This window comes from Periplaneta americana, chromosome 3 (assembly GCF_040183065.1).
Source record: "Periplaneta americana isolate PAMFEO1 chromosome 3, P.americana_PAMFEO1_priV1, whole genome shotgun sequence".
In the NCBI taxonomy this organism is placed as follows: Eukaryota; Metazoa; Arthropoda; class Insecta; order Blattodea; family Blattidae; genus Periplaneta; species Periplaneta americana.
In genome coordinates this window covers 64,356,638-64,373,398 of record NC_091119.1, presented here as the reverse complement: position 1 = coordinate 64,373,398, position 16,761 = coordinate 64,356,638, and the positions used below count along the sequence as shown (strand labels likewise).

The window sequence follows — 16,761 nt, the reverse complement described above, 5'->3', positions numbered from 1 at the left end:
TCTATATCTAATGATCCTTTTTCTTTCGTCTTGGTCTCTGTTACCACTAATATTTAAGTATTTATTTTCTTTATCTCTGATGTAATAATAGCTGTAATATTTATACAATATCATGTGGATTACCTCACCATATAAGTTTTGAAACGAGCTGTCCCTTTTAGGATGCCTTAGCCCTTCATGGGACAAAAATGGCTCATTCATATTATATCATATACCTAAATAAATTATCTCAAAATTAAGTAGGTATTAAGAATTATATACAGTAAAAGCCCATATAGCGCAGTTGTTCGGGGACATAACTCCCACATTATAGCTATTATATTATATTATATTATATTTAGTCCATGTGTTAAGGAAATGACAAGTCACATGGAGATGGGTAAAGCCGGTAATTTCATGCACTATAACTCTATACATGAATTTAAATAATGTGGTACGTACTGTAATATAAACTAAACACTCACTAGTAATGCAGTTTATTCCATGAAACTTGTTATTGTATTGTTTTTAGCAATAGTTCACTTCACTGTTTATAAACTATCCTGATTTTACACTGACTTAAAAATGTCCGTAAGTTTTGTTTAGTGAACTAAATCACTGCATTTCTTCTCCACATATTGTTTTATATCGGCAAGATGGAGGAGACGAACACTGTTTCGTTCACTTTGTCTTTCTAACCTAGACATTACATTATTTAGATGAGATATCACTTCAGTAACACTTCTCTTCTACAACATTTTCATCACCGCCATCTTTATCATCGATTTCTTCATTTTCACCACCATTCTCATTCCATGTAATGTTTATGATATCTTCATCAGTTATGCACTCTGAAACCAGCTCGCTGCTGTCAATTTCGACCCACACACAGACTAATACTGAATAACTTAACACTCAGAACATATGACACAGACTAAAACATGGCACAGTATAACTTTCACTTTGCAAGATTTGAGAAAACTAAAATAAAAATGTATTTATGACTTGTTAATGCATAAATTGTTTCACGTTATGCCTACAAAATCCCTTGGAATGCAGTTTTACAGCCAAGAAGAAAAGATTATTGTCCACTAAGGGCTGTGCATGCATTTATGTACCTGCTGATGCAACACGTTATGCTGCAAAAAACACTAAGCAGTATTACCGTTTACATTGATTTTTGTAAAGGTTGATTTCCACTATATGTATTGTATATTTTATGTTTTTACTGAGGACATACATTCCCCGCGGTAAATCGGACCGCGCTATATCAGGCTTTTACTGTATATATCTCCTGATCATCACAATATAGTTGGCCAATTAGCCTAACAAGCTATAGTACCTCTAGCAACACTCAATATTTACTTGGAGGATCTCATATAGATAATACCAGGTGTGTACAAAATTACGCATGATTTCTATTCATGCAGATGTGCCCCTTTACAAGGAGTAGTATTAGTATTATCGTTATTATTTTGTGAAGCTTTTGTTGAATGTGAGTAGAATTACTGTGTCATGGTTATGGTTTGTTTCAGGTAACCCTGGTGTTGAAACAAATAAGTAAATAATAGTTCTTGCATTCAAAATTCGGTGTAACTTTTTACACACTCGGTATATTTCGAGCTATTGAAAGCAGAAGTTTTTTTTTATTATTATTATTAATCACTGCTGCTTTACAATCTGTTCCCAAAGGAATATTTATATATGTGTTTCAAGATTGTACAAGAAAATCTAAGCGCTGTTAGACAACTCTCTAGTTATTGTTCACAAAACGAAATGCCAAATCAATAGTGTGATGGCACTTGAGGCGATACATTACTTCACTGTTGTACAGAGGATTTGATGTGAGTTGAGTCAATGCTGATAATAAACAAACTGTAGAAAGTTTTCTTCCTTAATGGTGAGGATTCCCAGGTCACGGTGTAAGTTAATATTGGATGCGTTGTGTGGATATAAAGGGAAGAATTGTGATGGTGTCGTGTATGGTTCCTGGGATAGCTCAGTCGGTAGAGCATTCGTGCGCTAAATGAAGGGTCATGAGATCGATACCCAGCCCCGGAACGATTTTTCCCCTGAAATTATTCAAGTGAATTGATACTTTACTTGATGATCATTGAAGAACTGATACCAATAAATATAACGAAGGCGTAAAGGAAAATAGAGATGTATTAATGCGAATCATCTTTGACGCTATTTGTCTTCTAGCTAACCAGGAACTCCCTCTACAGGGACAAGACGAATCAGATAGTTCTTTGAACAAAGGAAATTTTTTAGAATTTTTGAATGTGTTAAAAAAATATGATTTACGAAAACCACCTAAATTTTTCCACAGTGTTTCCAGGAACTTCTCCATTGATTCAAAATGATACCATAAAAGTTATTACAATCAATCAATTTAGGGCATTTCAAAACCTAAGAGGTTTTTAGCCTCATTAACGATATATCGCCATTCGTCTCTGTTCTCTGCATCTTCTTGTCATCCTCCCACTATAGAACGATTAAAATGCTATTACTGATGTAGAAAAAGAAGAAATAAAAAATGAAATCAACTCAGTTTCATTTGTAGCTATAATACTTGATGAAACTTCTGATATTGAGAACAAATCTCAACTATCTACAATTCTCCACTATGTCTATGAAAGATTCTTGGGCTTTGTAGATGTTAGTGCTGATAGAACAGAAATGGTTTATGTAGTCAAATAGCACGAGTAGTTAATGAATTTGACATTTCTACTAAACTCGCGCGACTGTAGACCAATTAGCCTATATATTTTTAACAGAACACCCATACTCCAGGTTCAGCATATGCCACTGTATTATATACAGTTATGAAGCTTGAGTTTATGAGGGCACTAGGAACAATAGACTGTGCAGGTAGGCCTACTATTTCGCATTGTCTGTGATGAGGCGACAATAACGATCCTAGTGGTTAGCAACTATCTATGAATGCATATTTACTATGTATTGAGCTTCGTGACTGTATATACTAGACTATTGTTGTACCAAGAAAGTGATCCGTCAGATATTCGTGTATCTCCAGATTCTATTCCAATAGCTTTTTTTTTTTTATATACTAATTTCGGCACCGCATTCTGATTGTACCTAGACCCACAATTCTACTGAACACACACAATGCAGGACTTCCCCGTTTACTGGGTCAGAGTACCCAGAGGCCACTGCGAGACACCACACATACTTGGACAATGGACAATCAGTCCCTGTGAAGAGGTTCGAATTAAATCCCCCTGACTTCACAACCGGGAATCAAACCCAGGTCATCTGATCAGGAGTCCAGCATGCTACCTCAAGACCAAGGAGGCGGACTTCCAATACCTTAGTGACACCTGCTTCCGTTTCATTCCAAATTTAATGATGGAGAGGCAATTTTTTTACCTCTCTTTAAGAGTAAAGAGAGCTTTCTCTTCCGAGATTCCACATTTATTATACAAACACAATATTGCTCCATGTTACTGCCTATAGAAAGCCAGTGCTGCAAAGTGAAAGAGACTAAATTTCACTCATTATCGAAAGTATTTATTATTCACTATAATATAAAACAATCATTTTACAGTTATCTGTGAATTGAATGGATTAGGCCTACTTTCTATCTCCATAACTACACAATGGGATATGTCTGTGTTTGGTTGAAAAAATGAAGACAAGCATAATAAATGTTTCTTATATGTCCAGTTTTGAATGCAAACAGCAATTTCTAAGTCCTTTTAGTGCTAGTTTTGTCCGTATTCAGTTGAGAGTAATTAAAAAATCGAATTCCTTTCAGTCAAATTATACGAAAATGATGTATACTATTGCAATTGTTTTTGTAATTATGTTCCGCACTAATAATAATAATAATAATAATAATAATAATAATAATAATAATAATAATAATAAATAATAATAATCTTTACGGAGAACTGAAGGTAACTGAGTAAATATATAAATATTGCAAAATATTGTCCATATAGGCCTAACCATATAGCGAATATCGCTTCTATAAGAAGTCCATATATTGTAATTCACTGAATAATCACAGTCGATTGTTGCACTGACTCTTTTGAGCTTGACCAATAAGAATTGTATGTTTACAGAACATTGCAAATAAATAAAATGCAATTAATTCATACAGGTAAAGTGCCTATATAAAATTAGTTCATATCTGTAATATAAATTAAGATTAATGATTTCTCGATGTAATTGAGATTTAATTCTATTATGTTACGTGAAAGCATGACAGAAAACATGTCAATGGTTCCAAAGTAGCTAACTTTTAATGTCCTTTTGTACTAGGTGAGGGGCGGGCTGATTTTGAAAAGTAAATTAAATATCCATTAGGCTAATAATTAATGTGATAATGTATATTCAATATATCAAAGTAAATTCCCTTTTGTATACACCGTGTCACGCTTGTAGATTAACATTACAAACATAACTTTCGTTGTATGAGATTCTGACTGAAAATTCTTGAATGGTGATAATATCTGTGGCAGTTTATGAAAATACCACACCGTATGCTGAGGACAGTTATATATAATGTTATATTCAGTCCTCAATAATATGCTATCTATCCAATTCAAAATTACGTACTTCTATTATAGAATTAGAGCAGTATTTCTCAACCACCAGGCCACACCTGATCCTGGCATCAATAAAATTAAAATTAAACCTGACCGCGAAATATTTTGCTGGAGTTTGTCATTTTATTTTTTTAACATTTTTCACGAATAACCATTTTATGTAAAAATAAGAATAATTTTCGTGATTGTATCGAAAAGCGCAGATTCAGATCGTTTCTAAACTTAAATTCTAAAATCTAACTAAGTTAAATGGCATTGTGTAGCAAAATGCCAGTGACCAAACCACTTATTTTTTAATGTCTGTGACCAAACCAGTGGCGGCTCCTGCATATTTCTTAAGAGGAGGAAAGAAGGTAACAGGACGAAATGACACCTTCTTGAATGAAACCTGCTACAAATTATGCATAGCCTACATGTAAGACCAGGTAGTGTTGGGGTTGGTCTTCCCTTCTGTATAGCAATAATCTGTTCTTGTAAACTGAGTTTCTTAAATTGTCCAAAATATATAATGTTTTCACATCCATTCAATGTTGAATAATTGCACAAATTAACAATTACAAGGAAATTCCACTTGCAGCATTTTTCGAGCACATACAGAATCACACGTGTTGGAAGAGACTATAGCTACTAACACGTAATCGGAACCGCAGAAATGGGAATGGGAAATAATCTGAGGAAAGCGACAACACTGCACCCACCCACGTGGTCTGTGTTGCCACATGTACATTTTAAAAGATCAGTATCACATGCTTTTGAAGAATATCAGTTCTTGTAAAGTCATACTACCATTATTGTTCAAAGTTGCCGTAGGCCAATTAATTTTTTATGTTAAAATAATGTAGTTTGGAGTACTACTTTCAATTTCAAATATATTTGTACAAAACTGACAACTTGGCTATTGCCCTGTATAGTACACAATGAATGGAAGTGAATTTCAGGGGCCAAAAAGATCTGTGATACTAACGTAGAACTACTTCCTCTTTATGTATCGAATATGAATGAGGTCTCGCCCACCTCATTACATATTGCACGACTAGTATGACTAGTCAGTTTGTTTTTTTTTTTAATAGTAAAAAAAAAAATAATATAAAAAAATAAATAAATAAATAAAAAAAAAACAAACTGACTAGTCATACTAGTCGTGTAATATGTAATGAGGTGGACGAGACCTCATTCATATTCGATACATATATGATGTTAACAGTTTTAAGAAACTGTTGTTCAATATGGCCATAAAGTCATTTAATATGCGCTTCTGTATATATATGACGTGTATCGTCTTAAATGCAGGTAGTAAGGCCGTAACATGATACTACGAGAGGAGTTCGGCCGGCGTCGTGAATCGTGTCCCGGCATAGCTCAGTTGGTTAGAGAGCACTCAGCGTGCACAGCTGAGAGGTCCTGGGTTCGATTCCCGGTGCCGGTACGAATTTTTCTCATGCTTAATGGTACTTCCTCTTTGTTTTATATAAACTTGACTTTAACTTTCAAATATCCTCGAAAGTCTCAAATCATGAATAGTATCCTATACATATAAAGTGCAATGAATAATATTTTTGATTTATAATTTTTAAAAAAAGTTTATATGGTGTCTTTCATAGCGTTGCGTTAAAACTGTTTTTATTGTGCCTCCTCCTAGATGTGTTATAGTCTGGTTGAATGCAAGATCGTTAGATGGCAGCGGTAGCAAGCTTGCTGCAAGACCAGTCGGTTTCTCTTTCCCGCCCATGCGCTGATTCAGAGGAGGATCTCCTCATCCGCTCATTTACTTGCTTTAAAACTCTGCTTCTTTCTCTGGCCGCTAGTGCGCTGTTGTCTTGTGTGCTAACTGCAGTAAAGGAGGAATGGATTGGCTTTCCTCCACACAAACAATCTCGCATCTTTCTCACAGTTTTCTAGCAGCACATGAGCCCGTATCGTTTAAAACTCGATCAACCGAGGTTTTCTTATAGCTGTGAACTTAAAAATTATCGAATCTTCCTTGAATTTGAAGGCACATATTTTATTTGGTATTCACTTTCAAAAGAAGAAAACTGTGAGGAGGACGTTCCTCCCTTCCCTCCCCCAAGGAACCGCCCTGGACCAAACCATTAATGACTGGGAATTTTTCAGACTTAGAAATCTTTCAACATTCGGGAAAGGGAATACCGCTGTTTATGACCGGTCATAAAATTGTCTGCAATCAGATTATTACTGCCAAATTTTCCTCCTTAACCATTGGCAAATCAAAGAAAAATGTAATAAATGAGAGCGGCAACTATACTTTTCATTATATTAGGCTGGATACTGAAAGCATGTGTTGCAATTCTGGAATTTTCTCCATATCGAGATGACGAGTAGCTATCACAACGAAATCCTTGAATGTTATTGGTGGGAGAAAAAATATTATTAGAGCTGCCAGTTAAAAAAAAGTATTATTAAAGTAGTCAGACTAGACTGTTACCGCTTTATCGCCATGCCTACAATAACAAAGACTTCGCCAGTGATTAAAGAGGAAAATCCGGCAATATTACAACAATGAGCGGAGAATCATCTGTTCTCAAAGCTGAATGAAATAACATCTACGTTTCAGATGTCAGTGACCAATTAGCTGAGAAATATAAACAAAAAATTTGTTCATTTAAATTGATGATTTAGGCAGTCTGTATGCAGTCCTCGAAACTGAACGTCATAGTGAACACTGTCTTTTCGCAAGTTCCCATTGCAGTGTGCACCCGAGTGTCGTGATTTTTAAAAAGTAATAGGCATACAGATTTAAATATTAATATAAATAAAAAGAGAAGGGAATTCGCTTAATTATTTTGGTATTAAGAAATTTCGTACTGAAGGCGTTTGTGACGCAACAAGTAGTAATGCATCCACCTCAAGTCCACAGTCCACAGAGCAATTTCCAGGTTAAGCAAAAGGAGGTGAAAACTATTAGCCCATTGAGGAAAATGTCTGCGTTCACTCTTTCATCTTACGATGATGCAGAATATCTGCATGGAAATATCATATGTACTTCGGTACATTAATATATAATATACTTAAAATTTGTTTTATATACAATGTCCTGACACTGACCAATTGCCATGACCTCAATGTGTTCTGTGCTACCAGTGACAGTTCTAGAAGCTTAAAACTGGGGAGAGGGGAGGCAGATTGGAACAAAAAGCAAAGAATGTTTAAGTGCAAGTAAAATTTAAAGGCTGATCAAAGTGCATGCAAAATTAAAAAAAAAATGATGAAATTATAATTTCGTACTTATTCACAGAAACTCCTATATTTCGCATTTTATCGCAGATTAGAAAACCACCGTAAAATATTAAATTTCTTCTCTAGGCACAATTACATAGCATTTGGAAACTTTTCGCATTTATCGCGACTACAAAAATGTTCCATCTCTAATAATTATTAACGACAAATATTCTTGCGGCCAAGAAGACCCCAGATAAGTAGCATGAAATTCTAGAGCAGCTACGTTGTGAGGGTTAATAAGTTCTAAAATTTCAACAAAATTCGCTTTATTATTATCTAACATTATCATCATCCGAAATAGTTTCGCGATGATCTCTAAGCCCAATGTCTTGCCGAGCACAAAGCAATGCGACCCAGGCCATTGTTGCCACAGCTTAGCGGTTACGCAATATGTCATCTTTGTGTTTCTCGCTTAGCTTTGAAATCATTGTGCCGCTATGTTCACTTTCCAGAAAACTGTTCGATTTTACTATTGAAGATTTATGACATTCACTATCAACATGTTTTGCAAGTTTTTCTCCTATTTTTTTCCAATTGCAAAATCCAGATTTAGTGAAAATATGTTCAACATTGCTTGAATCAGATTGAACGAAATATAAGAAAACAGAAAACTGCACATTTCTGGTCAGAGTATTCAGTGAATTTATAGCTATCAAATTGTGTACTGTTAAAACTTCTGTTCTTATTATACAATAACGTTTGTTTGTAAACTGACTTTCATGGTTTGCATGGACCATTGTAGATTGATGCACTGATATCAAATGGTTCATCTGTATTAGAAACATTTGCACTCACCTTTACGTCATGGAGTTGAGGAGATATCGATGCATTTATATCACCTGGAGGTTTGTCTACATTATAAACATTTGAACTTGCATTTAAGTCACAAAGTTAGGGGGAGATTTTAACACATTTCTGTTCACTGGGTTCACATACACTTTCATCACACTTGCGCTTATCACGAGAAAGAAAAAACTTCAAAATATGACATGTATGTATGTATGTATGTATGTATGTAGTTAGTAGTAGGTTATTTTACGACGCTTTATCAACATCTTAGGTTATTTAGTGTCTGAATGAGAAGAAGGTGATGATGCCAGTGAAATGAGTCCGGGGTCCAGCACCGAAAGTTACCCAGCATTTGCTCATATTGGGTTGAGGGAAAAGCCCGGAAAAAAGCTCAACCAGGTAACTTGCCCCAACCAGGAATCGAACCCGGGCCACCTGATTTCACGGTTAGATGCGCTAACCGTTACTCCACAGGTGTGGACTGTATGTATGTATGTATTCAATGCCAACCCACTTTACGTGATTCGGGTTCCACATATTGCGGATAGATGGCAGGACTGTGATCCATTTTCTAATTTCACACCACTTCGGCAGGCCACGCTGTACATGATGTGTATCTGTGGAGTGTTATGTCTTGTTCTAGGGGTGAGTGTATGTGTATTTGTATAAGTGTAGTGTATGGAATGAGTGGTGGTGGTGGTGGTGGTGATGATGATAATGATGATGATGATGATGATGATGATGATGATGGGAGAAGGGGAAACTTGGGGCAGATGTCTGTGACCTAAAAAAATTGGATATATGCTTGCATTTATGACCCAAAATACAAAACATAAAATATGACCAATAAAATTCGAAATATGACTTTATCAGTAACACATGATGTTAGATTTTTTTTAATTCTCAGCATTATACATTGATTAAAATACTATGTCTAACCAATTGGGTGTTATATTTAAGCAAATTACTTCAAAGTTCCTTTGTCTTTAGAATAGCATGTTGGAAAGATACTGAAGAAATCAGGAGTGACCAAGAGGGAGGAGAAAGTTACGAACATAAGGAAACTCTGTTTTTTTTTTTTTTTTGTGTACAGCAGTTTTCGCTTGCAGGGCCAAAAAATATAAGCCTACCTGCTACGTGAAACCCCATATTCCACAGTCAGTGCATATTTTCTTTTCATTGCATTTTTGCTAAAATATAGGTATTTTGATGCTATCCTGAAAAACTTTAATAGTTTTACGTATCTCCGAAAATATAGGTGTTTTAGAGCTATCCTAAAATAACTTTCATAGTACCAGTATTACATTTTACCATGTCGTTATGGTTTGAATGAATACATTAAATACCATATGACATAACATAATAGACACACTAATAAAAAAGGCAAAACAAAAACAGAACAAACCAACACAAACACCACGTGAGAATAAATACATAACATTAACATATCACAATACCAATACTCACAAAATTGCAACTTCATTCAGAAAACTAATATACAAGATAGCATACAAAACAAATAACACAACACAGAAATATCTAAATAATCACATTAAACATTCAAATAAATATAATTCAACTGGAGTTTACAAACTAAAATGCAATAGTTGCCCACATTTTTACATAGGACAGATAGGAAGATCCTTTCATACAAGATATAATGAACATATCAAAGTTATAACCAAACCCTACATCACATCAAATTACGCAGAACACATTATCAACAATAATCATGACTACAATAATATAGAAACAGATATGGAAATTTTACACATCACACCAAAAAGTTCACAGTTAAACATCTTAGAACAATACGAAATATACAAACATACAATAACATACCCACAACATATACTTAATACACAATTATAGTTCAATACCCACACATTATTCGATGTCATGATACGTCATAACACACAAACAACCAGCCCCCACCATAAGAGCAACTCACCCCCCACCCCTACAACCGACAAATGCACACCAGTAGTTCAGGAGACACTGATGAAGATGTAGCATCACGTCTAAACGGGCCGTCTGTCCAAGGTATATAAGCCTACCTTTCTTTTTTTTTTTAATTTTAACACTTTTTAACGTGTGACTAAACAATTTTATGTTTTTAACTGTATGAGAAATGCGCAAAATATAACATTGACGCGAATTTTTACTAAATATGCTATAAAACTTAAAAAAAATCCTAAATATGCATACAGTTATTCCCAAAATATAATGTTAATATGTAGTTTCGTACTAAATATGCTACAAAATTAAAAACGGTCCAAATATGCATTTATATGCCCAATAAAAACCCTTCCATTTTCTTCAGAATACTTGGAATCTAGTTTAAGTCAGTCTGACAACGAAACAATCCCATAGGAAAAGATATGACATGTCATAGAAATCCGCTCCTTACTGATAACAATATGTATTACATTCCAGCCTATTGGTTGATGAGCGATGCAATAACTGAAGTGCTGCACAACATATATTTGATGAGCGACGCAATAACTGAAGTGCTGTACAACATATATGATACATTGGATTACTGGATCTCTCTCCTCGAGTATCAGTTCGAGACTTTTGAGTATGAGTACATCTTTAACCCGGATATTGGCTGCTTTGTGCTCCTCGTCTGCGCAATACTGTTTATTTATAAAGTGAGTATGGTCCAGTGAGGGTGCGGTATGGCTCCTGGCTCGATGAGGCTCTGATCTGTTTATGTTTTGTCAGTGTGAGACCAGTGTGACACAGCAGAAGTACGAGCAGTTACAAGAAGTGCTGGAGTGCATGCGGATGCATGAGGACAGGCTGCACGAGGACATGGAGATCAAGAGGAAGTGTGTAAGTATAAATTACAGAGTTTATTCCCAGTTGACAAGGCAATCATTTTGAAATGAAGTAGAAACAGCAGAGGAAACTATGTTAAAGGTAGATTGTTACTACAGCACGGATGTATGAGGGTTATTCAAGATGTAAGTTTCCACATGAAATAATTCTGTGCCTGATTAGGACAACTACAGTTTTCCTATGCATACATTGCTTATGATTAGAGACGAGAATTCCATGCAAATGCATATTTTTATAGGAACATAGGACATTGCTCAAACTTAGTACTTGTCCATTTCATTACTTTCCAGTTCCAAATATGTGTACTTTTTCCGTGAATATTTGCATGTTTTGGCCTTTTCGGAGATGCATAATGCACATTTAAGCAATTTTTAGCTTAATCGTGCATCTAATATACATTACATTCAGTTTAAATGCATGTTTTAATGCTTTTGAGTGGACACCTCAGTTTCTCGATTTTTATGTCCCTTATTTTAGCTTTAGGAATTAGGAGTGAAGAAGGAAAAGAAAGAAAAACTAAATAACAGAAAAAGGTTAATTCAAGTTTACACTCATAACTTCTTGTGATATAGAGAGGTCATTCTCTGCCTATAAAAGCATATTGACTGACAAGTGCAGAATCTCACAGAAACCAATTTATAAATGTTGTTAGTTATTAACTATGGGGGGGGGGGGGGAAGTGAAGTGAAATAAGAAATTTGCAACAAAAATAAAAGTGCATATTTTAATGTATTTTCCGCATGTTCATGCATATTTCATAGTTTGATAGTGCTTGAATGCATGCATATTTTGGGATTTTGTATTGCATAAAATTCTCATCTCTACTTATAACTGTTTGTGTTGTCACTCTCGGTCGTCTAGTTGCTACCATGATAACCAATGAATCCGAATTTCGTGGGTTCAAACCCAGCTGAGGAGGAACATGGATTATAAATCCTTAGAACGGCTTCCTCTGTGAAGAAAGTAAAGTTGTTGGTCCTGTATCGTAGAATCCTGTCTCTGATAGAGAGTGCTAGGGAAACTTGACCATTTCTCGCCCTATTGAATTTTGATTCTATTAATTAATAACCTCTGAAGTTTAAAATTTCGTTTAATAAAATGCTTATTCAAATAATTTATATAATTAGGGAGTTGTTTGTAATCTGTCATCTGATAAATCCGGCGCGGGAACATGAAAGATTTTCGCGGGTAATAACAGACTCATATGCGCAGTGTTTATTGTAGCATTGTTGTGAGCTCAAAGAGAAGGCTTTGGAGATTAGTCAACATGGATCGCTGGAGCATACAACATCGTATTGCATGCGTAGAGTGGTATATTGAAACAAAGTGTGTCACAATATTAGGCTACACAATGTGCCATGCCACAATACCATCATGTCTTGGTACACGAAATACCGTACTATTGGTTCACTGTTCACTGAAGGATAACTCATCACTTGGACCTCGACGTACTATAAGTACACCTGAAAACAGGAAATGAGTGCACATGTCCGCCATTCATAGTCTGAATAAATCAGCATGTTGTCACGCTGCTGCACTAGGTATGTCAGATCGGAAAATCCAACGAATCCTTCATGACATGAAATTACATCCATCTTGATTACACAACTTTTAACACTACAGTATATCACTTCGGAATATGTATTATATATCTTTCTCGTGTTAAATTTTACCGTACCTGGTTAACATGCTTCAACCTGCTATGGGCCATCTTCAGAACTGGTCTTGGCGCCTTTTGTTTATGTTTCCTGTGGGGGTGTGTTTGTATAGTGTAATGTGGAGTCAAAGAGTGTGTATGTTCTGAAATTGAGTTGTGTGTTGAGAATTTCATTTGGATGTGTTTTTGTGTGTCTGTATATTTCGTATTGTTCTAGTATGTTTAGTTTCTGGCTTTTTGGTTGAATATGTAGAATTTCCATGTCTGTGTTTATGTCTCTGTAGGTGTGGTTAGCAACAACTTCTACATAGGACAGACAGGCAGATCATTTCAAACACGTTACAAAGAACACATCACAGCCATAACAAAACTACAAAACACTTCCACATATGCAGAACACATCACAAATGCTAACCACACCTACAGAGACATAAACACAGACATGGAAATTCTACATATTCAACCAAAAAGCCAGAAACTAAACACATTAGAACAATACGAAATATATAGACACACAAAAACATATCCAAATGAAATTCTCAACACACAACTCAATTTCAGAACACACACACTCTTTGATTCCACATTACACTATACAAACACATCCCCACAGGAAACACAATCAAAAGGCGCCAAGACCAGCACCAACCAGTTCTGAAGATGGCCCACAACAGGCTGAAACATGTTAACCAAGTACGGTAAAATTTAACACGAGAAAGACATATAATACAATATTCCGAAGAAATTACATCCATATAAAATCGCTAATGTTCAAGAGCTAAGTGCAAATGACAGAAGGTTGAGGCTTGAGTTTTGCACCCATTTTTCTGGAATTGCAGCTGAGAGATCAAACAGTTCACATCAGTTTATTCATGAGTGATGAGGCCCATTTTCATTTAAATGATGATGTAAATCGACAGAACTGTCGTTACTGGTCAACAGAAAATCCACATCAACTTCATGAGCGACCACTACATTCTCCGAAAGTCACTGTCTGGTGTGCTGAATCGTCTTCTCGCATACTTGGACCTTTCTTCTTTGAAGGTGACTATGAGGAAACGGTGACAGTCACAGCAGCCCACTACGTGAGAATGATCGAGAATTTGCGTCCTGAAATCGATCGTCTGGAGAACAGGGGTAACATATGGTTTCAACAGGATGGAGCAATAGCCCACACTGCAAGAATGAGTATGGACCTTCTCCGTGAGATGTTTCCAGGACGTCTTATCTCCAGGTTTGGAGATGTACCGTGATCAGCCTGTTCCCCGGATTTGTCAGCGCCAGATTTTTTTTTATGGGGCTATTTGAAAAGTCTTGTCTACAACACCTTGCCCTGTACCACCGAGGAGCTGAAGAGACATATTGAAGATGAAGTCGCAGGCATTAACGAAGAACTGCTACCGGTGTGTAAAGTAAAGGGCAATTTGACCCGACGTCTGAAGGAGTGTATCGAAAATGAGAGAGGCCATTTGCTACGAACGATGTTCAAAAAGTGATGTGTAAACGGAATTGAATTGAATCTCCCATGTTTCTTGAATATGAATATGTTTTGTGTTATCTTGTGAGTCTTTTAGTAAAACACAATCAAAATCTTCCATGTTTCCACGCCGTAACCTGTATAAGTATACTGCCACCACACAAATTGTCACATTGTTTCATCACTTGATGCATTGCATTTCAGCTGGAACTGCTGTCAGCAGAACAGCATTCCCTCATGGCAATGGTGGAATACACCAAAAGATTATCCACTCAACTTGAGCATGTGCTCGTGCAACACAGTGTCGAGGATCAGAACAAGAAGTGGGGACACCTACAAGAAAAGAGGCCGTCACATACCTCAGAAGAGGAACTCAACAATGTCTGGATGTCGGAGGAGGACGAGGAGGAGGAGGAAGAAGGAAATGAAGGTGGTAACGAAGACGAGAATTAGTCCGAAAATGTCACATTACAATCATAGAAAAACGTCGCTGTGCTACCAAGCATAAATTAATCCAGTGTAGCCGAATTTAATGCTGCGTCACTATTTGCTGATATTTATTAAGGACTGAAAGACACAAAAACATATCAAATAAGTTGTGCCTTGTAGTGGCTAGAAGAGAAGTTTTACTGCTTGATATGATATGATACAATAAATATTTGTCACAACACTTCTTTCCATGTAATGGTATATCTCACATTTTTCGTATCCGGTGCCACCATTAACACATTATTAGCAGTACCGGTAAGGTACACATCTACACAAATACTCAAATTTACACTATGTACCTTTTTATTACTCGGTCTAATCTCCCCTTCAATATTTATCCTATATTTCCTTTCCTATTCACTATTTGTTCACTAATCCTAATACCTCTCAATATTATATATATATATATATATTACTTTCAATCCCCCCCTTTTTTTTCTCTAACTAATATTCACTAAAATCTCAATTTCACGTTTTTCTATATGAAATTGTATTATTTACCTACTCTATTTTTTCCATTGACTTTTTCTCCTATCTTTCTCTTATATTCATTTACTGTTCAATGTTCAAATATGAGTACTACTTTCTTACTGTTTCTCACTCAATTCTCTTAACACTTTTTCACTATTATTATTCACTCTTCCTACTTGCGCTCACTATCACTTCCCACTTTTCTACTTACACTAAATCCTTCCTCACTATTCTCACTTCCTGTAAATACTTTTATTCTTTCTCTACACATTTGATTATACACTTCCTATCTTCCTTATACTTCTCGATCTTTTTACAGTTTCATTTTAGTTGCACTTTTTTATCACATTCCCACACTTTTTAATCGCATTTAATATCTCTGCAATTTTAATATCCAAATCCTTAGTTGTCGCAGATTTTGACCTTTCTTTACTGCTCATCTCAGTCTAATTTCTATCTCTGTCTTTCTTCTTATTTGTTTCTTCTTTCCTTTCACTTTCATTATCTCTAACACTCACTGAATCTATAAATGGGTAATCTATGCTGATATTGTTTTGAATGGTTTTTTCTCTTCTTCTTTTATTTCTCCCCCACCCCACGCTTTCACTTACATTTACTAGATTTCCACCTATATGCGCACCCTTATTTCTCTCACTTCCTTCCTCCCTATTACTTTCCGACTCCTGGTTTCTCTTTCTCTCTTTTTTTTTTTTTTTTGCCCATTCACTTTTTTGCTAGCGCCTGTGTTTCTTATTCCATTGTCCGCATTTCTGCTGGAGTGCGTTGCCCTTACCGCCGTTCTGTGTAGACTTAGATTCTGCTTACGATGCCTGATCACGATATTGTTTTCTCTTCTATGTTGTGTCACCATCTTTACACTTCCTCGTACATCAGTATGTGGGTTCCTGACCTTGCTACTATTCCCTTCTGTTAGCGTCGGATGATTTTTCTCCAGCATTCCTGTTCCTTCCCTCGGCCTTCGTAGCTATCGCCGATTGTCGGCTGTCTTCTCTGCAAAGCTGTAATACTATGTCCACTGTTCTCTTTCGTTATTCTCGTTAGTCCAAATTCTGGATGATCTTCATTCCTCAGGCAAAACTCCAGATTATACCATTTTCCGTTCACTTTCAGTTTATCCTCGTATATTTTAGCGAAGTGACCTTTCGCCTTCGCTGCTTTCATATAAGGTAGTAGCCATTCTATTTCTTACTTCAAATGTCATATCTGTTTCTACTCTCATT

General features: G+C 35.9%; 1 protein-coding gene across 1 annotated transcript; it reads left to right on the top strand.

The window, feature by feature from the left end:
* The first annotated feature begins 9,740 nt into the window (after window positions 1-9,740).
* Window positions 9,741-15,444, top strand: LOC138696102 (uncharacterized). Its single transcript, XM_069820643.1, has 3 exons — window positions 9,741-11,236; window positions 11,310-11,420; window positions 14,765-15,444. The coding sequence occupies exons 1-3, from the start codon at window positions 10,964-10,966 to the stop codon at window positions 15,011-15,013; spliced, it is 633 nt and encodes a 210-aa protein (XP_069676744.1). The 5' UTR covers window positions 9,741-10,963; the 3' UTR covers window positions 15,014-15,444.
* The last annotated feature ends 1,317 nt before the right edge of the window (window positions 15,445-16,761 follow it).

Excerpts from the sequence above, each read along its gene's own strand:
- LOC138696102 (XM_069820643.1), top strand. The coding sequence starts at position 10,964 with ATGACATGTCATAGAAATCCGCTCCTTACTGATAACAATATGTATTAC. Across the intron at positions 11,237-11,309 it reads CAATACTGTTTATTTATAAA|TGTGAGACCAGTGTGACACA; the intron begins GTGAGTATGGTC and ends ATGTTTTGTCAG. Across the intron at positions 11,421-14,764 it reads TGGAGATCAAGAGGAAGTGT|CTGGAACTGCTGTCAGCAGA; the intron begins GTAAGTATAAAT and ends ATTGCATTTCAG.